The 24,235-nt window shown below is 42.8% G+C and overlaps 1 protein-coding gene across 2 annotated transcripts; it reads left to right on the top strand.

The window, feature by feature from the left end:
- Positions 1 to 1,129: 1,129 nt before the first annotated feature.
- Positions 1,130 to 19,289, top strand: LOC127203969 (zinc finger protein 120-like). 2 transcript variants are annotated; one of them, XM_051162911.1, is made up of 3 exons: positions 1,130 to 1,279; positions 18,744 to 18,870; positions 19,076 to 19,285. In XM_051162911.1, exons 1-3 carry the CDS (start codon positions 1,277 to 1,279, stop codon positions 19,138 to 19,140), a joined length of 195 nt encoding a protein of 64 aa, XP_051018868.1. In that variant the 5' UTR covers positions 1,130 to 1,276; the 3' UTR covers positions 19,141 to 19,285. The 2 variants fall into 2 exon arrangements, with proteins under 2 accessions (XP_051018868.1, XP_051018867.1); XM_051162910.1 differs by lacking the exon at positions 1,130 to 1,279 and adding an exon at positions 1,390 to 1,698 and having other exon boundaries at positions 19,076 to 19,289.
- Positions 19,290 to 24,235: the final 4,946 nt, after the last annotated feature.

Genomic DNA, 24,235 nt, shown 5'->3' with positions numbered 1-24,235 from the left:
ACCTATATGTGAGTATCCAGCCTCTCCTAGAACATATCAATGCTGCCACTGTTGTAGAAACGCATTACTTTGGAAATGACTCCCATGCTCTTTTTGCCTGCCGTGGGGCGGGGGGATTCTTTCTCAGCTCTTCTGCTTGGCTGATGCAATGGCTATTCTTGGTAGTCAAACTAACTACGTCTGGCATCAAAAGCGAACATTTGGATACTCGGGGGGGGGGGGGCGGATTTTTCTTAATTATAGCTTTTGAAATGGGAAACTCCTCCTTTCATCTGGATCTTTGGAGGTGCTAAGATCCAGCTTGAGTCAAGGCCACAGCTTCTGGTGGCGGCCTACTTTATATAAAGGACATTGCAAATGGTACCTCTTTTTGTCTGCTTGAATTTGCTGCGGCTAGCAAGTTCCTCCTCCTCCTCCTCCTCCTCCTCCTCTTCCTCCTCTTCCTGGCATTAGAGACATTTAGCCACATGGACTGAACCTGCTGGATTCTTCAACTTTCCACTGGTTAACAGCCATTGTTGGACTAGCTGGACAACAGCCCGTGTGATATCCTAATAAATCCGCTTTCTACATACACAGAGAGATTCACTCTGCCACCTCTGTTCATCTAGAAAACCTTTACTAATTCAGCGTCGTCCCCCGCCCCTTCCCCCTTCCCACTGAGGAAGATGTTTCTGCTAACAACAGTACTCCATAGTGTCTGTCATCTGTCAACTGCTTTTCTCCCAGGGTTGTCTCATACCTACCAGATGAAAAGTCGCTGCAGTTTACCTGAACCCAGCATGAAGACAAAACAAAAATCTTGTCTCCTGAAATCTCTCTTTAATTGCTGACACTCTGCGCACCCTTCCACTTGAGGGACAGATCCATAATCACACTGCAAGTTCAGTGATAGGTTATGTGTTAATCTTGAGTTCTGACAGAAAAACGAACTTCACAATTTTCAGCCAAATTTAAAGCAAGCGTTTATTAACTATTACATACTGACCAAGAGATGGACCCTGGTAATGACCAGTTCCTCGGAAATTCCCAGCCGTTGCAGGCACTTACAGGACAAATTAATTAGGCCACCGTACTTTCCCATGAGGCTTCGTTACTTCCCAAGAACTACAATCCCCAGCATTCCAGGAAGTTACCTGGTTTTGCGCAGGTGAGGTCTACAGGTTAATTTTGGGAACTGCATGGGCGAGCTGTCCGCCTTGACTTCAGGAGGAAGGAGGGGAAGGTGCCTACTGAGCGCTGTGAGGGGAGCTCAGGCAAGCTCCGAAGTCCTGGCATGGTAAGCGCAGTGCAGCCGAACACCAAGGGGAGGAGCGGGCGGCTGAGCAGTGGGAGCTGGAGTATGGTCCTCCCTGGGCGGGGTGGGAAGACAGCGGGTAGGCTACTGGAGGACTACACAAGTGCTTGAAATGCACATCTCTGCATAGCTGGAAAAGACCTGGCCCTGGAACGACTGTGCTCTGTCCCTTCAGCACACTCTAACCCTAAGGGAGGTGCTCATGTCACTCTAGACGCACTGGCCAATGATGGCCTCCAGGTGGACCTGTCAGTCAGGAGAGGAGGATGGTTCTTCCGGGTACAGTGCGGCCGGTTCAGCTCTGTGGCTTAGCAGGCTTGACTGGTTCCGAGAGATGTGCCCTGAGCACTACTGCTGGGTGCTGTGAGGGGAACTCAGGCGAGCTCCGAAGCCGAGACATGGTGAGCACAGGGGTCACTGCCTACAACGGGGAGTAAAAGGCAGCAGAGCAGTGGAGGAGCTGGTGTGGCGGGTCGTCCCTGGGGCTGGGTGGTAAGTGGCAGCCAGATGTGGCCACCTTTGAGGTCCCTTTTAGTCCTAGTCACTCCCTGGACCCGGCGGTGGGATATGAATAACTTCGCTATGGGCGCTGCGTACGCGCAAAGCGTTTGCAGCAGGGGCTTGTGGGTAGAAACATTCTTGGCAAGATGCCAAACTCGGAGACCACCCCCCCCCCCTTTCTTTTTTCTCTTATTATTTTCTGCAAGTTCTGCCCTCAGCATTTAACACTTAGGTGTAAGATCCATTTGGAATTAATTTTGTGGAGTCTGTAAAAGGCCTCTCCTGTGGTGGGTAGCACCCCAATATTAAGCTGCGATGTAGAAGAGTAGAGTTGATGCTGTAAAGGATTTACCATCGCCTAGGAAACAGTAAGTGACACCAAGTAGAATTTAGCTGAGGGAGGACTGCTCTACAGCACCCCACAGATGAGCAGTGTGCTAACCCGGCCTGTTAGAGATTAGGATGCTAGGATACACAGGTTTGCTCTGTTCACCAGGAGTGTCCAGACATTTGCCTCCAAACCATCTCCAAGGAGACAGCTCTGATTTACAACCAACCACTAGGCCTCATATCAGAGACCAGGCCTCTAACAAGCTGCTCTATGGGGCATCACAGGGTCACAGCCAACATTAAAGCCTGGTGTGACATAAAGTTTTCTTTCTGGGAAAAACGTAGTTCTGCTACACGGGCAAGTCCACACCAGGTGGCAGCTCTTTGAAAAGGAAAAGGACTGTTGTGATGAGGGCTCCCTTGATCAAGCAAGGCTTTCCCTGAGGCCCTCGGGTATGGAGAATGACATAGCTCCTTCTCAAACCCAAGAACATGCTTGGCAGAGCCAGTGGCAGCCTGGGGCCTAGGCCGTGGGAGCGTCCCGTAAGGTTCTGATGTATTTACAATAAACTAGAGCTCCTTCTGCAGAGTTTGGGAGAGCTGGTGATGGTCTGGGGCCAGGGCCCTTGGGAAGAGAGATTGCTTCAGATCCCGGGAACCCAGCTTTTCCCACTACGTCAGGCTGTGGTTGTCAGTCCCACGTTCACTGTAGGCTTGGTCGGTGACACTTTTTTTTTTCCCAGCGACACTCTTAAGGTCTGCTTGTATCTCTTGCGTGGCATCTTTTTTTTTTTTTTTTTTTTGCGTGGCATCTTTATTAGACTCCTCCTGAATTTCTCCCATTTCATGGTAGTTCTCCTGACTTCATAGAAGTCTCTGATTTCCTTCCATTTTCCCCCTATTAGCAGTATACAAGATGCTGTTTTTCTTACGAAGCTTACTTAGGATAAGACGTGTTCAAGACCTTCCGACTGCAGCGTTTATACCTTTTACCTTCTACTTCTCCTATCTTTCTCATCCTCTGTGACCTTCCGCTTAAGACCCTGTCACTGAAGAGTGACCTGCTGTTTGGGAGCACTGGTGTAATTAAGAAATATTCCTGGGACTATCTTTGCTGTGTAAAGTATCCCATCTGTCTAAGTGGCTAGACTTGCAGTCTCCAGTCCATATTTAAATTGTTCAAAAACATAACCTAAAAGAGACTTAAGGGTGACAGCATATGTAGAACCCAAATTCTGTTCCCAGCTGGCTCCTCTTTGAGCATTAGCCAGTGCTGAATGCATGCTGTCATTAAAGGGATTTTTTTTTTTCCTTAATGAATCTTTTAATTGTGTGTGCAGTGATTTCTCTCTGGGAACACCTGCATCTTTAGCCTTTAAAAAAAAAATGTTTCTGAGATTGCATTATTTACTGGATAAACCTGTTTCTAGTTGTGGTATCGCTCAGCCCTAGAAGACACCTATAATCCAAGAGTTTACTGCAAATCGGATTAAATTAAGGCAACCATAGGTCAACCAGAGGAAGCAACCAGTTGACAGGAAGTAAGAATAGGAAAACCATAGAGAATAAGAGGGAATCAGGAGGATGGCTAGAGAGGCGCACAGGAAGTAGAAAAGGGGGACATTCAGTTGGATAAGTCAGTTTTTAAAGAGCTTAGGGCAGGCGGGGTTTCTACAGGGCACTGGGAAAGGAGGAAGGTCAGCTGGGTGCTCTCTGCCTCTCTGAGCTAGCAGGCTTTCACCCTAGCATCTGTCTCCCGAGTCTTTATTGGTAAAATGGGAAGACTGAGTTTTGTTTTGTTTTTTTAAACAATAAGTCACTTGATCCCAGTCTGTTGCCCCCCTCCTGCCCTCCCCCCGCCCCGCACACCGCCCTCCCCCCTGCACCCCTCCTGCCCGCCTCAGGACAATGAGCCTGCTTTCCTTTTAATTAAACTTACTAAATTCTTAAGTTAAAGGACTGTACCGCCACAGAGTTTTAAAATTAACCATTTGAGTCCTGTCATGAACTCTCCATAGCAGTAACAGGAAACGGCTTTGCATGTGGAGCATGGCTTCCGCCTTCAGAGCAGACCAGGAGGAGCAGTTTACTGTGTTCACTGCAGGGTGAAACAGGCCAGGCCATAGCTGGATCACAGACTACAGTTTAAGGGGGTCAGCTGCCGGGGTCCCCATTATGAAGAAGGACCCAACTGAGGCAGGGCGAGTGAATTTGTGATTTCCAAGTATGTATTAATTCATGCATGTGAATGAAAACAGACTAGATTGGTGGGTGTGCAATTTGGGTAGGTTAGCTTGAGCCAGTGAGTATTGAATTTCTAACTAAGGGACTGTTCTCTGTATAGGTAATGTGCAATCCTCATGGTCTCCTTAAGTCAGCTCAGAAATTTGAGACACAAGCTATTGGCTGCAGCTGTGTGTGTCAGGTTACAGATCCCAGCTGCTAACCTTGCACATAAGGGCAGGGTCACACAGTATCTTGTAAAAATGTTATTTCCTATACTAGGGAAGGGCCTGCTCTTTGTCAGAATCAATATAACTTTGTTTTTCTTTTCTTTTTTTCTTTTGGTTTTTCAAGACGGGGTTTCCCTGTGTAGCCTTGGCCATCCTGGACTCACTTTGTAGACCAGGCTAGCCTCAAACTCACATCGATCCTCCTGCCTCTGCCTCCTGAGTGCTGGGATTAAAGGCGCACGCCACCACGCCCGGCTAACTTTGCTTTTTTTTTTTTTTTTTTTTTTTTTTTTTTATGTTTGAAAACATCATTTATTGGCTCTGTGAGCAGCTTTTTTTTTTTTTTTCAATTTTCTTTATCTTTTTAAAAAGTCCATTGTTAAGAAAAAAAATAAAGTCCATTGTTAGTATTCCTATTTAAATTTCATTTTCTTTACGTGCCATTGCTTTAATCTCTTATTTGTTTTTATTCTCTAATGTTTCCCAGTCATTGAGAACCTCACTCCTTTAACTCAGGGGCTTTCATATTTGTTTCTGTTTAAAGCAGTGTCTCATGCAGCTCAGCCTTTCCTCGTGCTCTGTATTTAAGACTTGCCTCGAACACCTAATCCTATCTCTGCTGCCCAGTGCCTGGAAGACAGTCGGGTAGCCAGGGACCTTCCCCAGCACAGAGAGGAGAGTTGGAGGGTCTTGCTGACAGGGCTGCCCTGAGGGGAGATAAAGAGTCAGCAAGGAGGGAGGGAGTCAGACATGATGCTCACAGCCCAGACTTGCTAGCAACCAGGCCCTGTAAGCTGCTCTGACTCACTAAGAACCTGGTGCTTCTTTGCTTATACAGGTGTCATAGAGCAAGGACATACTAGTGATAATCCAAGAAGTACAGATCATGTGTTTGATTTTTTTGTTACATGTCCAGGGTTACACCTTCAATCACGATTAGAAAATACAAACAGAACAGATTTTATTATTAGCCCTGTAACTCTAATTTAAAGATCTAAAGAATGTCACCTGCAAAGCAAACACGTTTATTATATGACAGCCTGCCTGTAAGCTGGCAGTGCTTGTAGTTTGAGAGCACTCCGGACAAATAAAATATCTGAACCGGCCTTTTTATGAATAGCAAACACTAAGACCTAACGTCTTTTACTGTATGTTTAATCATGTACGCTATAAAGTAGGAAATATTTATTTTAGTCAATCTATCTTATTTACCGAGTTCTATTCCTTCAGGGGTGTACAAGCCCCTCTCCATCTTTAAACTCTATTTTCAGAGAGCCCTAAGCCTATAATAAAAAGATGCCTTGAATCTGTGGCCTTTTCTCCTGGCCAGTGCGTCAGAGTCTGTCAGTTGCCTCTGTTTACCCTGCACCAATTGAGTTAGCTCAGGGGCAGATACCCTGAGAAGATTCCGGCAGTGATGGCTTCCTCTCCCTAAGGGCTTATCTGTGCTTAATGATCTCTAAGGCATAAGGAAGACTTCCAAATTGTGGCCAGATAAAGTTAATTTTAGGATTTTCCTTAAAAAACAAAAAACAAAGAAACAGACATTTTTTTCTTACATCAGGAAAAGACGTAAGTTGAACGAGAAGCAGAAAGTCCCCAATAATGCAGCACACAGAGACCAAGCCCTAAAAGTCACAGATAGAAGAATGGTGATTGTAGCAATCTACTCAGTGTTGCTCCAACTGGGTCAAGCAGCTGTGCCGGATTTAAGACTCTTGCCATTTCCAGCAGATATGGCTGTGGCCTCCTGCAACTCCTTTCAGGCTGGGCCCAGACTGGTCAGTGTGAAAGAAAAGTGACCTCTGACCTCCGTGGCTTGTTTTTGTTTTTTTTTGGGGGGGGGGTGGAGTGGGGCGGGGTGGATTACAAATAAAGAGGGACCTGTGTGAGAATTGAGTTCACTGACCAACTCTGAAGCTGGTGTAGTAACAGCACAGAAAGGGGTGTGGAGGGAGGGAGGAAGCTGAGAGCTTTCCTGCTTTGACAGGAGTTCCCATTAGCCATGAGTTGTCAGGTGATCAATTTTAGTCCATCAGTAAAGTCTAAACTGGCCATTTTGGGGGAGTTCATAGACCAAGGCAATCAAGATTTTGGATGAGGAACTAGACTTCTTTATAGAAACCAAATTTCTGTAGTTACACTAGCTCAACCAACACAGAAGATCTGGAGAAACGGGTGTGGCTGTGCCTACCAGGAATGTTGTTATTCGTGTCTGAAAATGCACAACCTGAGAGAACAGGTGTGAGCAATGCTTGGTGTTCTCTTCTTATTCATATGCCTAGTCTTTGAAGAATATTGGGCCACAAAGCCTGTTTCAACTTTTTAAAATATTTTTTTTTTGAAATCATAATCAAATCATTTCAACTTTCTTGTTCCTCCATAATTTTATCAAACCCATAGACAAATGGCAGAGGTACCTGTGTAACAAATCAAAGCACACCTGGCTACCAGATTCTCCCAGCATCCCTGTGACAGGGTAACAGTGGATATACCCTATCCTCTGTCCCAGGGCCTGGGCTCCCTTCTCACAGCAGCCCTTCCTCGTGCAATCCAACTGTTGTGGCAGGAAGCAGACTTTAAATTATTCCTCAGCATTGTTTTGTGTGTGGACTTCGTTGGGGCTGGGTTTGCCTGAAACCACAAGGGGCGTGAGGGCCTGTAGAGCCATAGCCCACCTTTTTGATCACTCTTGGCCCCCACCCCCGTTTACAGAGAGAGCTCTAGAGCGTGGGGCCTCTCTGTTAGAAAGAGATCAGTAGTAGATAGAGGATCAGAAATACAACGGTTTAGGGGGCACTTTGAATTATTTCTGTAGAAGCTGTGAAATCAGTGTTTATTTAATTTCTATATACATACAGTGAAAGGGAACATTGGTCAACTTCATTGGACAAGTTCACTTTTTTTGGGGGGGGGCCAGTTTCCTTAGGTCTTTTGATGAAAACTTGAATATGTTTTGAGGCTTATGTGTTTGACATTTCTCTCCGTCCCCTCATTCTTTCACAAATATTGTACATATTCTTGATTGTTGTAGCTTTTTGGTAAGTACAGAAGTCACATTGTGCCAATGTATATATTATTTCTTCATAATACTATTGAGAATTCTGATTTTTTTTTTCACATGTCATATAGCTTTGGAATTAGCTTTCCAATTATAAATTGTTAGGACCCCCCTCTCTCTTCCCCCTCTCTCCCCATCTCTCTCTCTCCCTCCCTCCCTCCCTCGTCCTCCTTCTCCTGCCCTCCCTCACCTATCTGTTATTTTTTTTTTTTCTAGACAGGGTTTCTCTGTGTAGCCTTGGCCATCCTGGACTCACTTTGTAGACCAGGCTGGCCTCGAACTCACAGTGATCCGCCTGCCTCTGCCTCCCAAGTGCTGGGATTAAAGGTGTGCGCCACCACGCCCGGCTATTTTTTATTTTTTATAGTTTATTTATTCGCTTTACGTCCCAGACGCAGCCTCTCCCCCCTCTTCCCCTGCTCCCACCCTCCCAGCCTTTTTACCCTTTTCTTTCTCCCCTTCTCAGAAAAAGTGAATCCCCACTCCCATATCAGTCTGCCCCCCAGCACATCGCTTCATCAGGACTGAGGACATCCTCTTCCACTGAGGCCAGGCAAGGCGGTCCCACTAGGAGGAAGTGATCCAAAAGCAGGCAACAGAGTCCATGTCTGAAACAGCCCCTGCCCCCACTTGCTAGGGAACGCCCATGAAGACTAATCTGTCCATCAGTTACATATGTGTAGGTGACCTAGGTCTAGACCATACATGTTTTTTGGTTGGTGCTTTAGTCTCTAAGTCCCTGTGGGCCCAGGTTAGTTGACTCTGCTGGTTGTCTTGTGGAGTTCCTGTCCCCTCCAGGTCCTTTTATTCTATCCCCACACTTTCACAAGACTCCTTGAGCTCTGCCTACTGTTGGCCATGGGTCTCAGCACCTATTTTGATCTGTTGCTGGGTGGAGCCTCTCAGAGGACAGTTATGCTAGGCTCCTGTCTGCAAGCATAGCAGAGTTTCATTAATAGTGACAGGGCGTGGCTCTCTGACTCAGATTGAATCAGTCATTGGTTAGACATTCCCTCAATCTCTGCTCCCTCTTTGTCCCGGAACTTCCTCTAGGCAAGGTAAATTTTGGGTTGAAAGTTTTGTGGGTGGGTTGGTGTTCCCCTCCCTCCAATAGGTGTCTTGCCTGGCTAGAAGATGGCCGCTTGAGTCTCCATGTCCCCACTGCTAGGAGTCTCAGCTAGAGTTACTCTCATTTCTACCCTCTTGGAGGTCTCCAGCTTGTCTCAGAGATGCCCCCCCCTTGGTTTCCCTTCTCTCTTCGAGCCCTCTCACCTCCCACCCCTGCACCCCATAACCTGATCTCCACCCTCATTTCCCTGCCCACACTGTCTCCTACCCAGTTCCCTCTCTTCATTTGCTTCTGCTGTTCTATTTCCTCTTCTGGGTAAGATCCAAGCATCCTCCTTTGGAACTTCCTTGTTACTTAACTTCTTTGGGTCTGTGGATTCTAGTATGGTTATCCTGTACTACATGGCTAATACCCACTTATAAGTGAGTATATACCATGTATGTCTTTCTGAGTCTGGGTTACCTCGTTAAGAGTGATCTTTTCCTAGCCTGGTCTACAAAGTGAGTCCAGGATGGCCAAGGCTACACAGAGAAACCCTGTCTCGAAAAACAAAAAACAAAACAAAAAAAAGAGTGATCTTTTCTAGTTCCATCCATTTGCCTGCAAATTGCATGATTTCCTTGTTTTGTTTTTGGGTTTTGGTTTGGTTTGGTTTTTTGAGATAGGGTTTCTCTGTGAGCCTTGGCTGTCCTGGACTCACTTTGTAGACCAGGCTGGCCTCGAACTCACAGTGATCTGCCTCCCAAGTGCTGGGATTAAAGGTGTGCGCCACCACTGCCCGGCTTGATTTCTTTGTTTTTAATAGCTGAGTAATATTCCATTGTGTAAATTTTCTTTATCCATTCTTTGGTTGAGGGACATCTAGGTTGTTTCCAGATTCTGGCTATTATGAATAAAGCTGCTATGGACATAGTGAGTAAATGTCCTTTGAGTATATGCCCAAGAGTGGTATAGCTGGGCCTTGAGGTAGCGCTATTCCCAAATTTCTGAGAAGACACCAGATTGATTTCCAAAGTGTTTGTACAAGTGTGCACTCCCATCAACAATGGAGGAGTGTTCCTCTTTGTCCATATCCTCGCCAGAATGTGCTGTCACTTGAGTTTTTGATCTTAGCCATTCTGACAGGTGTAAAGTGGAATCTCAGAGTTGTTTTGATTTGCATTTTCCAGATGACTAAGGATGAGGAGCATTTCTCTAAGTGCTTCTCAGCCATTAGATATTCCTGTTGAGAATTCTCATTTTAGCTCTGTACCCTATTTTTATTGGATTATTTGATTTGTTGTTGTTTAATTTCTTAAGTTCTTTATATATTTTAGATGTTAGCCCTCTGTTTGATGTAGGGTTGGTGAAGATCTTTCCCTAATCTGCAGGCTGTATTTTTTTTCTTCTATTGATGGTGTCCTTTGCCTTACAGAAGCTTTTCCGTTTCATGAGGTCCCATTTACTAATTGTTGATGTTAGAGCCTGAACTTTTGGTATTCTGTTCAGGAAGTTGTCTCCTGTACCAATGAGTTCCAGGCTTTTCCTCCACTTTTTCTTCTAATAGATTTAATGTATCTGGTTTTATTGTACTGAGGCCTTTGATCCACTTTGACTTGAGTTTTGTGCAGGTAATAAGTAGGGACCTATTTGCACTTTTCTACACACAGATAACCAGTTAGACCAACACCGTTTGTTGAAGATGGTTTCTTTTTTTCCATTGCATGATTTTGGCATCTTTGTCAAAAATCAAATGTCCGCAGGTATGTGGGATTTTTCTGGGTCTTCGGTTTAATTTCATTGACCAACCTGTCTGTTACTATGCCAATACCATGCAGTTTTTATTACTATTGCTCTATAGTACAGCTTGAAAACAGGGCTGGTAATACCTCCACAAGTTCTTTTATTATACAGAATTGTCTTAGCTATCCTGGGTCTTTTATTTTTCCATATGAAATGGATGGGTCCTCTTTCAATGTCTGTCCACAATCCAAACTAGTGAAAGATAACATGAAAAATGACCTGGGTGTGTGTCCTGTGTGATACCTATTTCACATTGCTGAGAGCAAAACTTCTGATGTCACAGATCTAGACAGGGCCCAAGAATGAGCTTGCCACAAACTCCTGTGTGGTGACCACCACCCTCTACACACATAGAAGGAGAGCTGTATCTGTCAAAATCATGCTTTCCCTGTCTTCGCTGCTTCGCTTCAATTTGTTCATTTGTTCCCACTCATTGCGTTTTCATTAAAAAAAAAAAAATCGAATTAATGTTTTCTAATTAACATATACTCTTATCTCATACAATATATCCTGGCCGTTGTTTCTTCTCTCCACACTTCCTAGCTACCCCGTATATCTCCTACCCTTTTCCTCAGATCTACTCCCCACCCCACCCCACCCCCACACACCGGCTTCCTCTTCAGAAAAGAGCAGGCCTCCAAGAGAGGCCAGCCAAACAATACCAAACAAGATACAAAAAGACAAAGCGATGGACGTCGTATTGTGGCTACCTAGTAGGAAAGGAATCTCAAGAGCAGGTGACAGAGTCAGAGCTACGCCTGCCTCCACTGTTAGGCATCCCACACAAACACACACCAAGCCAACCGCCATAGCATACCAGCCGAGGACCTGGGGATTGTACCATGCCTGCCATTTAAGTCTCTGTGAGATTCCCAGCCACTGAGGTCGTGTTAGGCGTGGGTTCTCACGTTGTGGGCCTCAAGTTAAACCAAGCACTGGTTTGCCTGCCACTCAAACATGCTTGGAGCCACCATGCCCCGCCCTGCACATCCTTCAGGCAGGGGAGATTTTAGATGGAGGGTTGTTTTTTTTTTTTAAAGCTGGGATGGTGTCCGGGTTTTCCTTTCTGTAGCCTGTAGAGAATCTTCTCACCCCAAAGATACTAGAACATAGGGGTGAAGGCTCCAATCCTGCACCTCCTCTACCTCTCTACACTCACTCAACAAGGCGAGGGTCGTCCTCAGCAGTGGGGCCTGGCTGTCATTTTCAGGGAGCAACCCTCTGTCCTACCATCGGCTTGGGTTGTTCAGGGATATCTGTGGGAACTCTTCAGGCAGCCACTCAGCTGACTGTAACCCAGTTCCACCATGGAAGCCCCACCTGGCTACAAAGGATGGCCAGTTCAGACTCCGTATTCTCCAGAACTAGGTTTGTACACCAACCCTGACTCCACGTGTTCCTCCCTTCACTGCACTCTCTGCCACTCCTGTCTCCAATTATCCCCAGTCTACCCACAGGAAAGACTCCTGCTTCCTCCTACGGCCCTCCTCTCTCTTTCCTTTCTAGGTCTGTGGACTGTAGCTCAATTATCATTTACCTAATAGTTAATATACATTTGTTAATGAATGCATACCATATTTGTGTTTCTGAGTCTTGGTTACACCACTTAGGGTCTTTCTTCCCCCCCCCCCCCAGGTGTGCCTATATTCCTATAAATGTCATGATGTTGGGTTTTTTTTGTTTTTTTTTTTTTGTTGTTTTTGTTTTTTTGATTTGTTTTGTTTTTGTTTTTTGGTTTTTCGAGACAGGGTTTCTCTGTGTAGCCTTGGCTGTCCTGGACTCGCTTTGTAGACCAGGCTGGCCTCAAACTCAGTGATCTTCCTGCTTCTGCCTCCTGAGTGCTGGGATTAAAGGCATGCGCCACCACGCCCAGCTTGATGTCATTTTTTTTTTTTTTTTAAACAGCAGAGTACTATTCTGTTGTGTAAATGTGCCACATTTTCTTTATCCATTCTTCGGTTGAGAGAAATATAGCTTGTTTCCAGTTTCTGTCCACTACGAGTAAACCCACTATAAACATAGCTGAACAAGTGTCCTTGTTGTGGAATGGAGCATCTTGGGTATATGCCCATGAGTGGGATAGCTGGAGTAGCCATTCTAGTATCTAACGTAATAGACTTTCAATCAAAATTAATCAAAAGAGATGGGGAAGGACACTTCATTCTCATCAAAGGAAAAATACACTAAGATGACATCTCAGTTCTAAATATCTATGCCCCAAATGCAAGGGTACCCATATACATAAAAGAAATCTCACACTGAGCACCACACATTAATAGTGGAAGACTTCAACACCCCACCTCACCAATGGACATAGCAAGACAGAAACTAAACTGAAAGATAATGAAACTTACCGAAGGCATGAATCAAATGGACCTAACAGATATCTACAAATATTTCACCCAAAGACAAAGAATATACCCTCTCAGCACCTCATGAAACCTTCTCCAAAACTGACCATACACTCAATCATAAAGCAAGCAACAGATACAAGAAGAATGAAATAAGCACTTGTATCGTATTAGACTACTATGGATTACAGCTGTAACTCAACAACCAGAGACAACAGAACGCCTACACACTCATGGAAACTGAGCAACCTAATTCTCAATGAGCACTGGGTCAGGAGTGCAATAAAGGAATTAAAGACGTTCTAGGTCAGTCTCCACACGTTTTACGGCTTTCTGTTGTTTCTATTGTTGATGATGTGCTGCTTTAATCCATGGTGGTCTGATAGGATGCGGGGAGGGGGGTCGCTTCAGTTTTCTTATGTCTGTTGAGACTTGCATTGTTCAAGTCTATCATCACATTTGGAGGAAGTTGCTGAGAAGAGGGTATTTTCTTTTGTGTTTGTGTAGAATGTTCTGTAAATATCAGTTGGGCTTTTGACTCTTAGCATCAGTTAGCTGCAACTGTTCTCTGTTTAGTTTTTGTCAGGAGGACCTGTCCATTGGTGAGAATGAGCTATTGAAGTCTCCCACTCTCACTGTGTGAGGTCCAATGTGTAATCTGAGCTGCAGAAATATTTCTTTTACAGTGATGGCTGCTCTTATGTTTGGGGCATAGGTGTTAAGAACTGAAATGTCATCTTGCTGGACTATAAAAAAAAAAAAATGAATATGTAGTGTTCTTCCCCACATCTTTTGGTTAGTTTTTGTTTGAAGTCTATTTTATTAGATATTAAAATGCCTATACCAGTTTGATTCTTCTTTTTTTTTTTTTTTTTTAAGCTTTTATTTATTTATTTTATGTGCATGAGTCCTCTAATTGTATTACACCTGCCTGAAGAGGGCACCAGATCACATCATAGATGGTTGTGAGCCACCATGTGGTTGCTGGGAATTGAACTCAGGACTTTTGGAAGAACAGACAGTGCTCTTAACCTCTGAACCATCTCTCCAGCCAGACATATATTGTTTAACTGTGATTTTACCATGGAATATCTTATTTTCTCCATTATGGTGACTGAAAATTTTCTGGGTTTAATAATATGGGCTGGTATCTGTAGTTTCATAGAGTCTGCAGCACATGTGTCCAAGCTGTTCTGGGTTTAGAGATTCCATTGAGAAGATAGGTATAATTCAAATAAGTCTGCCTTTATATATCACTTTTTTGTTTGTTGTTTGTTTATACACTTAGGCAAATCTCTCTGATTGGAATAGCTCTCCATTTTCAATGCATTTTCTATTACTGGCAAAGGAGAGATCCAGAGTGCGTAGGGTGAGTACTGGCCATTGATTTCTTAGATTTTTGATTTGACTATAATCTTATGCTTCTTGTTTAGAGGACTGTTATATTTATTGGTCTGTCATTATGTTTGCTTTTATCAATGGTATCATCTATATTGTGTGATTTTCTTAATTATAATTATATTATTGTTTCTCTTGAAAATGATAGACCATCACCTATTTTTGTCTTCTGAAAATTTACTACATTATGAGTTCCTTGAGTTTTTGTTGTTTTGAGACTTTCTCTGGAGAAACAGATTTAGTTTTCTCTTAAGGATCCTAAAAGCAAGCCGGGCGTGGTGGCGCACGCCTTTAATCCCAGCACTCAGGAGGCAGAGGCAGGCGGATCGCTGTGAGTTCGAGGCCAGCCTGGTCTACAAAGTGAGTCCAGGACGGCCAAGGCTAACACAGAGAGACCCTGTCTCAAAAAACCAAAAAAAAAAAAAAAAAAAAAGGATCCTAAAAGCTTGCCTCTTCTCATTTCTTGGCAAATCTGTGTTTTCCACGTGTTACAATCTTCAGTGTTTGGGTTTTTGCTACTTAACTGGTTGCTATGGTTAACATGTTGGTTTTGGATTTTTTAAAACTTTCTCATATGTCTCTGTGTCCTAATTAACTTCAGTTGTTAGCATTTCAGAGCCTACAGTCATCTGAGGGAGCCTCAACAGAGGGCATGCCCCTTGAGAATGGCTGGTTGCTATGGCCATTTCTGTGAAGATTGTATTGATTGATGGTTGTTATGGAAGGCACTTCCTATGAAGATGGTAATTATCCCTAAACAAGTAGGCCTGTGGTGGATAAGTGAGCTAGCTGAGCATGAGACAGAGACCAAGCAAGAGAGCAAGCCAGGAAACATTGTCCATGCTTTTGCCTTCATTTTCTATCTTGAGTGTCTATCCTACATTCACAAAATGATGGACTGTGATCTGACAGGACAGTCCAAATAATCTGTTCATTACCTGAGATGGCTTTGGCTAAAGGATTTAATCACAACAGTAGAGAAGCAAGTTAGAACAACAACAACAAAAAAAATAGTATGCAAAAAGTAATTTTACCCCTACCCAGATCTAGCCAATGGTCAGAACATTCTCCACAGTTGAGTGGAGAGTGGGATATGACTTTCTCAAGTACTCTGATGCCTCACATTTGACCATGTCCCCTGGAGGGGGAGACCTGGTGGCACTCAGAGGAAGGACAGCAGGTTACCAAGAAGAGACTTGATACCTTATGAGCATATACAGGGGGAGGTAATCCCCCTCAGGAACAGTCATAGGGGAGGGGAGTAAGGGGAAAATGGGAGGGAGGGAAGAATGGGAGGATACAAGGGATGGGATAACCATTGAGATGTAACAAGAATAAATTAATTTAAAAAAACTATGCTTTCCTAAGCAAATTAAAAAATAATAATAATAAAATAAAATCTGCAAGATGGAAAAAAAAGTAATTTTATTGCTGGGAAGAACCTGGGAATATTCTCTTTTGGAGGAGTGTGGAAAATATTAGGACTTTGGATTGCAAAATACATAGAAAGCTGTTTACAGAGCTCAGTTGGCTGTTCTTGTAGGGCCTAGAAGATTGGAGTGTTGAGAGTAATGCAGACAGCGGAAGTTGGGGTCATAGGATCTCAATGGAAAATAGACTCCATGAAAAATAAACCTACAGGTCCATTTTGTGTGACATTTTGACCCACAATTTTGCTTATTCTGCCAGCGCTCTGAGAGATTGAGTCAGGCCGAATTAGGACATAATGGTCTGATTTCTTTCTTTTTTTTTTTTTTTTTTTTTTTTTAATGGTGTGATTTCTTAGATGGAATATTGACTCTTTGGACTGTCAGCACTAGTGACACCTTCAGGACTTCGGTGGGGAAAAAAAAAGCAACAAATAGGGCAGAAATATTGGAAAGTCTGTGGTTTGTAGAGAGAAACAGCACTGGGTAGTTTCAGAGGGCAGTCCTGAAACAGAGGCAGGGCTTTTGAAGATTATCACCATGAAAGGGAAGGCCCTTACTCTAGGTTCAAAGCCTAAAAAGATGCCCAAAATGTAACGCTCCGTCCTGCTAAGCCTTAAATTAATGGAAGGTGGAGACGAAGCATTTGCTAGTCACAGGAAGTAATTGCATATAAAACCTGCTGCTGCAGCTGTGGCCTGAGCATAGCAAAAAGGGTCCATCCTAATTTAGAAGCCAAATTTGGCAGGATCACTTCTGTTGGGCTTGTTCTGGAAACAAGAAAGATGGAAAATTTAAGTTCATGGATTCTTCCTCTGTGGTTTCAGTTCGGCACTGGTCCAGCCATCTACGTTTGGCAGACTCAGAGCTCCCGATGGGGGTGCTTGAGAATGCATTCTGTGAAGCTGGGAGGGTGAAGCTTGACTTGTTTTTTGAGACCACGAGGTGTTGAGATTACCTGAGCTATGAGAGACCTACCACGGAGAGCTGCATATAGGGAGTGGAAGCAAAACAACCGAGACGTGGCAGAGTTGGGCCATCTCAGCCCCTTGAAACTGAAAGCCCTGAGCAAGATCAGAGTGTAGTTGCTTAAATCAAAAAGTTCCCAGAGCCGGGCGTGGTGGCGCACGCCTTTAATCCCAGCACTCGGGAGGCAGAGGCAGAGGCAGGTGGATCGCTGTGAGTTCGAGGCCAGCCTGGTCTACAAAGCGAGTCCAGGATGGCCAAGGCTACACAGAGAAACCCTGTCTCGAAAAACCAAAAAAAAAAAGAAAGTTCCCAGATAGGAGGATACTTTGAACATTTGTCTGTCCTTTGGGGAGGACATGGAAGCTTTGGCAGCTGGAGCCTTTCTAAATTCCTTATTGCGGATGGGACTTGAGTATCTGTAAACTCGACCCACTTCCTGTTCTTGGTGTCCACTGCGCTGTGATCGAAACTGGTCAGTCAGCTTCCTTCTTACGCGCTTATGTCTTCCCCATTATAGACTCTATCCCTAAGTCACATAAGATACAGCAGAAGGTGTTGCTACTTAGTGCTAAGCTATTTTGCTAGCCAGATGTTTCTATATTTCTAAATTGGTGGTTTTGGATTTGTATCTGTTTTTTTTTTTTCCCAAAGATTTACTATTTATTATATATACAATATTCTGCCTGCATGTGCACCTGCACACCAGAAGAAGCCATGTGATCACATTATAGATGGTTGTGAGCCACCATGTGGTTGCTGGGAATTGAACTCAGGACCTCTGAAAGAGCAGTCAGTGCTCTTAACCGCTGAGCCATCTCTCCAGCCCCTTATATCTGTTTTTGAAGACAAAGTTTCTCTGGATAGCCCTGACTGTCCTGCAAGTAAGGTATGTCAATCAGGCAGGCCTTGAACTTAAAGATCCACCTGGCTGTAGCTGGAGAGTACTGGGATTAGATAGGCGCCAACATGCCTGGATTTTGTTTGTTTTGTTTTTATATTATTGGCTGATGGGCCTGAAATATAGGGTTTTTTGTTTTGTTTTGTTTTTACACATCAAGCATATGCTGTTGTACTGACCTTCACACATCTTGAATTTTGAAACTTGGCAGAGAGGATATATTCCAATTTCTTAGCTTGGCATGTATTCATGACATTAATACTGCCTGAGTCTTCATTGCATGGCAGGTATGTGACATTATTCCTGTCTGCTGTGTTTGTTTTGAATTTTTGTGAAAGAATATGAGCATTATGCCTCTATGCATGAACATATACCTTATGTGTGCCTGCTCCTCACAGTAATCAGAAGGTGGACTCAGAACTCCTGAACTTGGAGTAATGGATAGTTGTGCACTCCCATTTCAGTGCTGGCAATTGAGCCAAATTATTTGTCAGACCAGCAGGAGCTCTTCCCTGCTGAGCCATCTCTTAGGCCCTAGGCTGCTTATTTATGATCAACATTTCCATTGCTCATATTTTCATCTGTTTATTAGTAACTGTTTAAACATACATTCCAGTTTAGTAAGGTCTCATTATTTTACACTTCACATTTCTGGAAGACGAATACAGAACTGGAGTGAATGTGTAATTCCTTGTAGGAACTTCAGTAAAAACCTCTGAATACTTTTCTTATCTCTTTTTAGTGGATTTATTGATTTTTGCAGGGAGCCGGGGTCTTAATATGTACCTCTGTCCGTCCTGGAACGCGTTGCATAGATCAGGCTGGCATCCACCTTTTGGAGACACACCTGCCAGTGGCTCCTGAGTGCTGATATTAAAGGCTTGCCCCTCATTTTTTCTAGTTACTAATTGTTCATACAATTTCTCTGATGTGTGCTCAGTACTGTTTGCCTGTTTTCTTGTCGCCATGTCTGTTAATTGGCATTTCTATTGCAAGGTCATCCTGTTCAAAGGGTGCAGAAACGACAGCGATGAACCTCATCATTCAGTTTCCTTCTAAAATGACTTGGTGGTTACATTAGAACTTCTATCGCAGGAAATAATTAGGAGAAGCACCAGAATCATATGAATATATTGTCAGCGAAGTATACATTTACAGTATTTCCAGTATCATGATCTCTCTTGTACACGTGTATGGCATATTTTAGGATACAGTGACCTATGAAGATGTGCATGTGAACTTCACTCAGGAAGAGTGGGCTTTGCTGGATCCTTCCCAGAAGAGTCTCTACAGAGATGTGATGCTGGAGACCTACAGGAACCTCACTGATATAAGTAAGACAGTGAGTTTTCTTTTGCCTTTTAAAATAAAGGGACAACTGTTAATTTGTTATTGATATTTTTCTGTAATTTCAATTGAGAATGAGGAAGAATGAGGTAAAAAAAATCAGGCTGGCTTCTAAAGTTCATTGACGACAGTAGCTTAAATTTTGCCTAATTTTCAATAATACATCATAAATTTTCTGGTATTATATTTTAGGCTACAATTGGGAGGACCACAATATTGAAGAACATTTTCAAATCTGTAGAAGATATGGAAGGTAATTTTCATGTATAAGCTGATATGAGTGTGCCTCTGAAGACACTTTATTGTGTCCTAGAAGATTGAGAGAAAAGCAACACTATAAAAAAATCATGCTTTAAGTGTCTTCATGATTATTACATTCTCAAAGAACCATGCACTTCAATGTCAGTATCTGATTAGTGTCTGCAAAGCGTTCCTCTAAGAAAGAAGACAACTAAACAATGCCTCAACAGACATCACCATTTGAATCATAGCCCCATTAGCTCTATACTGAGAACTGCCAATCTGTTTAGTCTTATGTTGGATGATTATAATATTTAATATTGATTTATTATTTAAATAAATCATTGGTTAATGCCTAATCTTCTTTATACCCAAATAACCACCCAGAGAGATTAGGCTCTGTTTAATTAGTTAAGCGCAATGCTGTGCAGGAATCACTCCATCCTAAACCTCTAAGCTAGCATAGTTTCCCTCCCCCCCCCGATTCAGATTTTCCTTATTATACGTGCTTTTTACTCATATTCTAGTTCTGGCTCATTTCTTCTGGTGCTTCCTGGTCCTCTCTGCGGCATCCCTCCTCTCCTTCCTCTCTTTCTCCTCTCCTCACTGGACCAGGAAGGATGTCCCACCCTCTTATCTGTATTGCTCAACATTGGCTAGCTGGCTTCTATTGGCAATACAGAGAAAAAATGGTGACATGTTATACAAACTCGAGACAGGAGATACTTAGAATAAACATCACAGTCCAGTGTCTGGATTGAAACCAGATAGTGGGGTAGAGAAATCATCATTTGAATAAATAAGGGTAAACTGTACACAGTCGACAAGAACATTATGCCAATAGTCTCATGGCACTCGGATATTGCAGAAAATATATTCATTGAAAAGGCGATAAGTATATGTCCAAAGCCTTCAAATAAGCAAATAGTTCACATTAAAGTTGGTGTTACTTACATACATGTAGTGCCTTTGCTTGTTTAGTGAGAGGGGCAGTTTAAGAGAGTCAAGAATGATGTTGTGGAGAAACCTTAATCCCTATCCCATATGTTTTCGAGGAAGAAAAAGACAAAATAAGTGAATGTACTGTGGAACCCTTTCATATTTTTTTTAATAGGTTGATAATATGTCACAATGGATACAGGCCATGTGAGCATAGCAATTTGGAAGAAGCAATATACCTCTCTCTCTCTCAGAACAATTAGAAAATATGTAGGAGTCCTCACTTTGAGTACACTTTCTGAATGTGATAAAAATTCACATTTAATTGGTCTTCCAACTTCACTGGGAATGCATCCACAAACTCACAGTGCAGAAAAATCCTTATGAGTACTGGGAATATGGAGACTCTCTGTTTGTCCTGGCTCACTTTGCAAATGTAGCATGATACACAATATAGGAGAATTCTCTTATGCAACCAGTGTGGTAAAGCTCTGTGTTCTCCCAGTTCCCTTAAGCTATGTGAAAAGCCTCACTAGAAAAAGGATGCTCTAAATGTGAGCTATGTAATAAGTGCTCTTGCCATCACAGGTGTCTTTGAAGATTTAAAAAAAAAAAAAAAATCCGTAATCAAGGGGAACACCGTGAATGTAAACAAAACGATAAAACCTTAAGGCCTGATTCCTCTTTCCAATTAGACTAAATTGTCAAAATTAATTCATAGAGATAAAAAGATTCATCAGTGCAGTGACTGTGGTAAAGCTTTCACACGTGCCAATTATCTTTGCAGGCATGAAAGAGGTCAGACTGGAGAGAAACCCTATGAATATATTCAAGGGGATAAAGCCTTTGCATATCATCCTCCAAGGCACGAAAGAATTCACACTGGAGAGAAACCCTGTGAAGGTACTCAGTATGGTGAAGCCTTTGCGTGTCACGGTCATCTCCAAATACATAAAAGAGCAAATACTGAAGAGAAGCTCTGTGAATATAACCAATGTGGTAACGACTTTGCGTGTCCCAGTCATCTCGTCATACATAAAAACACACATGTTGTAGAGAAACCCTATGAATGTAGTCAATGTGGTAAAGCCTTTGCAGATCATGGTCATCTTAAAAGACATAAAAGAACGCATACTAGAGAGAAATTGTATGAATGTAGCCAATGTGGTAAAGCCTTTGCGTGTCACAGTACGCTCCAAATACATAGAAGAACACATACTGGCGAGAAGCCCTATGAATGCAATCAATGTGGCAAAGCTTTTGCAGATCATGGTTATCTTAGAAGACATAAAAGAACGCATACTGAAGAGAAACCGTATGAATGTAGTCAATGTGGTAAAGCCTTTGCGTGTCACAGTAGTCTCCGAATACATAAAAGAACACATACTGGAGAGAAGCCTTATGAGTGTAATCAATGTGGTAAAGCCTTTGCAAATCATGGTCACCTTAGAAGACATAAAAGAACACATACTGGAGAGAAACCATATGAATGTAGTCAATGTGGTAAAGCCTTTTCACAACGCATTTCTCTAAAACTACATAAAAGAACACATACAGGAGAGAAACCCTATGAATGTAACCAGTGTGGTAAAGCCTTTGCACGTCACAGCAGCCTCCAAAGACACGAAAGAACACACACTGGAAAGAAACCCTACAAATGTAATCAATGCGATAAAGCCTTTTCAGAACACAGTCATCTCAGAATACATGAAAGAACACACACTGGAGAAAAACCCTACAAATGTAATCAATGTGGTAAAGCCTTTGCACGTCACAGTCACCTTCAAAATCATGGAAGAATTCATACTGGAGAGAAACCTTACAAGTGTAATCAGTGTGGTAAAGCATTTTCACAACATGGTAATCTCAGAATACATAAAAGAACGCATGCCGGAAAGAATCTTTATGAATATAATCAATGTGGTAAAGCCTTTTCATATGACAGTCATCTTCAAAGTCATGAAAGAATTCATACTGGAGAGAAACCCTAAAATGTCAATGTGACAAAGCTTTTTCAAAAGTCAGTTATCTACGAATATATAAGATCACATACTGGAGAGAACCTCGTATGATTAAGCAATGTGATAAAGTCTTAGCATGTAGCAGTAGTCTTAGAAATCATGAGAAAAGTCATACTGCAGAGAAAAATCCATAAATGTAGTTGGTGTGGCCAAGTTTTGCACTTCATGGTGTCTTCATCTAAGAGTAAAACCTTTGGTGTGTCATCAATATGTAAAAGCCTTTGCATATCACAGTAGTCTGAGAACCCGTACTTAAGGGAATCTGTAGCAAAGGTTTTGGTTATGTTAAGTAAACATCTTTTTGTTTTGATCCGAAGTGTGGGATGTGAAACTGCCTTGTAAGAGGGCACGTGATGTTTGTCAGCTGTCCTGTTCCCAGAACAGACTCATTGGAGGGGGCATGATCTTTGACAGCTGGAGACTGCCTCGAACAGGGGGTGAGGCTTTTGCCAGCTGGGAAACACCTTTGTGTGGACTCTGGGAGGGTATAAATAGGAGCCCCAAAACAGAGCAAGGTGGCTTTGCATCGCTTGGCTTTGCTTCACTTCAAGATGCTCCTAGAGAGAAATACGCAGAAGGAAACTTTGAATAGGCTGCAGCTGGTCCCTGCAGTTGCTCCTGCTGCCGCTCCTGGTTCCTGTTGCTTTATTTGCCGTTGCTTTGCTGAACTGATGGAATCCTGGTGACAAAGAATGGCATCACCATGAGGACCTGAGGCCCAAAAGGTCTACATCCCCTGTCCCTACCAACCTTCTTTCTCTCCTACCTACGGTCAGTGGATTGGAAGAGAGGTAGAGGCATTAAGGAATCCTAAATGAAGTAGATTTTTAAAAATCAAACCCTACAGGAGTCTGTGACTAGAAGGAAAATGGTAAGATCTTTAGCCAACACACTCACATTTAGTCACACAAGACTATTCTGCGGGGGAAAAAAGATCTGACGAGTGTCAACAGTATTCAAGCATTCCGATAGCACTCATTATTTTGATTCTATTTGGAAACTCATATGGACAGAAGCACTAGGAATTTAGACAATACGGTAACCCTTTTAGATTTCACTAGTTTCTTCAATTACAGGAAATAACTCGCCCAGGTGTAAAACGTTATTGGTGTGCCTTTTCTGTTACTGTGATAAAACACAACGTCTAAGGCAACTTATGAGAGACTTTAATTTGGTTTATGGGGTCCGGAGGTGTGAGGCATCACTGTGAAAATGGCAGCACAAGTGTCACAGTTGGCAGCTAAAGCAGGAAGCCCGCAGCTCATATCCTCAACCTGTAGCCTGAAGCAGAGAGTGGGAACTAGAAATGGGGTGTGGATGGAAACTCTCAAGCCAACCCCAAGTGACATATTTCCTCCAGCAGGGCAGCATTTCCTGAGTTGGCCCAAATGATATCACCAACTCAGAAGAGTTACTTTTTCTGACCTCTAGCCTACATGCTTGCTTTCTGTTAAATCAACCAATTCCTGATGAAGAAAAATATCAGTAATTAGTCAAGGCTACGTTTGAACTCTTGATTCTTATACACATAATGTGTCAGTCTCCTGAGTACAAGTCCAATTGTAGAAGACGTACACCCAGTGTACCCTGTTTTGTCAACACATTTTAACAATATTAATGCTAAGATGCTTAATAGAAGAGCATATAAAAGAAACATTAAATACCTCATATGTTTATCCAAAGCAGCATTTCTATCTCTCTTGTAGAGATGCAATGGAGTGGGTTGATCAACAATCATCAGCATTTCTCACAACATAGCTTCATTGCTATGAATATGTAAATATTATTTGATGATCCACGCTTCTTATTCTCTGTAGGTACCATTTGGCCCTTTTTGAAGTATCGTCTTCTAAGGAATTATCTAGCGATGCTAGATGCTGAAACAGCAATGAGATTTATTTAAAGAGAAACATTTCTCTGTGTGTGTGTGTGTGTGTGTGTGTGTGTGTGTGTGTGTTTATTATGGGGTGTTAGGCCATGACACATACGTGGAGATTGGATGACAATTTTGTGGGGTCTACTATGGCCATTTTTATATGATGATTAAGGTCAGGTTGCCAGCTTTGCATACCACAGACATTTCCTACGTTGCCGGCTCACTTATGGTCGAATAAGATTAGCTGAAACATTACATTGGTAAAATATTGTCTCC

The sequence above is a fragment of the Acomys russatus genome, chromosome 19, assembly GCF_903995435.1.
Source record: "Acomys russatus chromosome 19, mAcoRus1.1, whole genome shotgun sequence".
Lineage (NCBI taxonomy): Eukaryota > Metazoa > Chordata > Mammalia > Rodentia > Muridae > Acomys > Acomys russatus.
The sequence above is the reverse complement of the archived record's forward strand: the minus strand, read 5'-3'. Positions and strand labels throughout refer to the sequence as shown.

Coding starts and splice junctions, on each gene's coding strand:
- LOC127203969 (XM_051162910.1), top strand. CDS start 1,564: ATGGTTCTTCCGGGTACAGTGCGGCCGGTTCAGCTCTGTGGCTTAGCA. Junction 1,699..18,743: donor AGCTCCGAAGCCGAGACATG/GTGAGCACAGGG, acceptor GGCATATTTTAG/GATACAGTGACCTATGAAGA. Junction 18,871..19,075: donor CAGGAACCTCACTGATATAA/GTAAGACAGTGA, acceptor ATTATATTTTAG/GCTACAATTGGGAGGACCAC.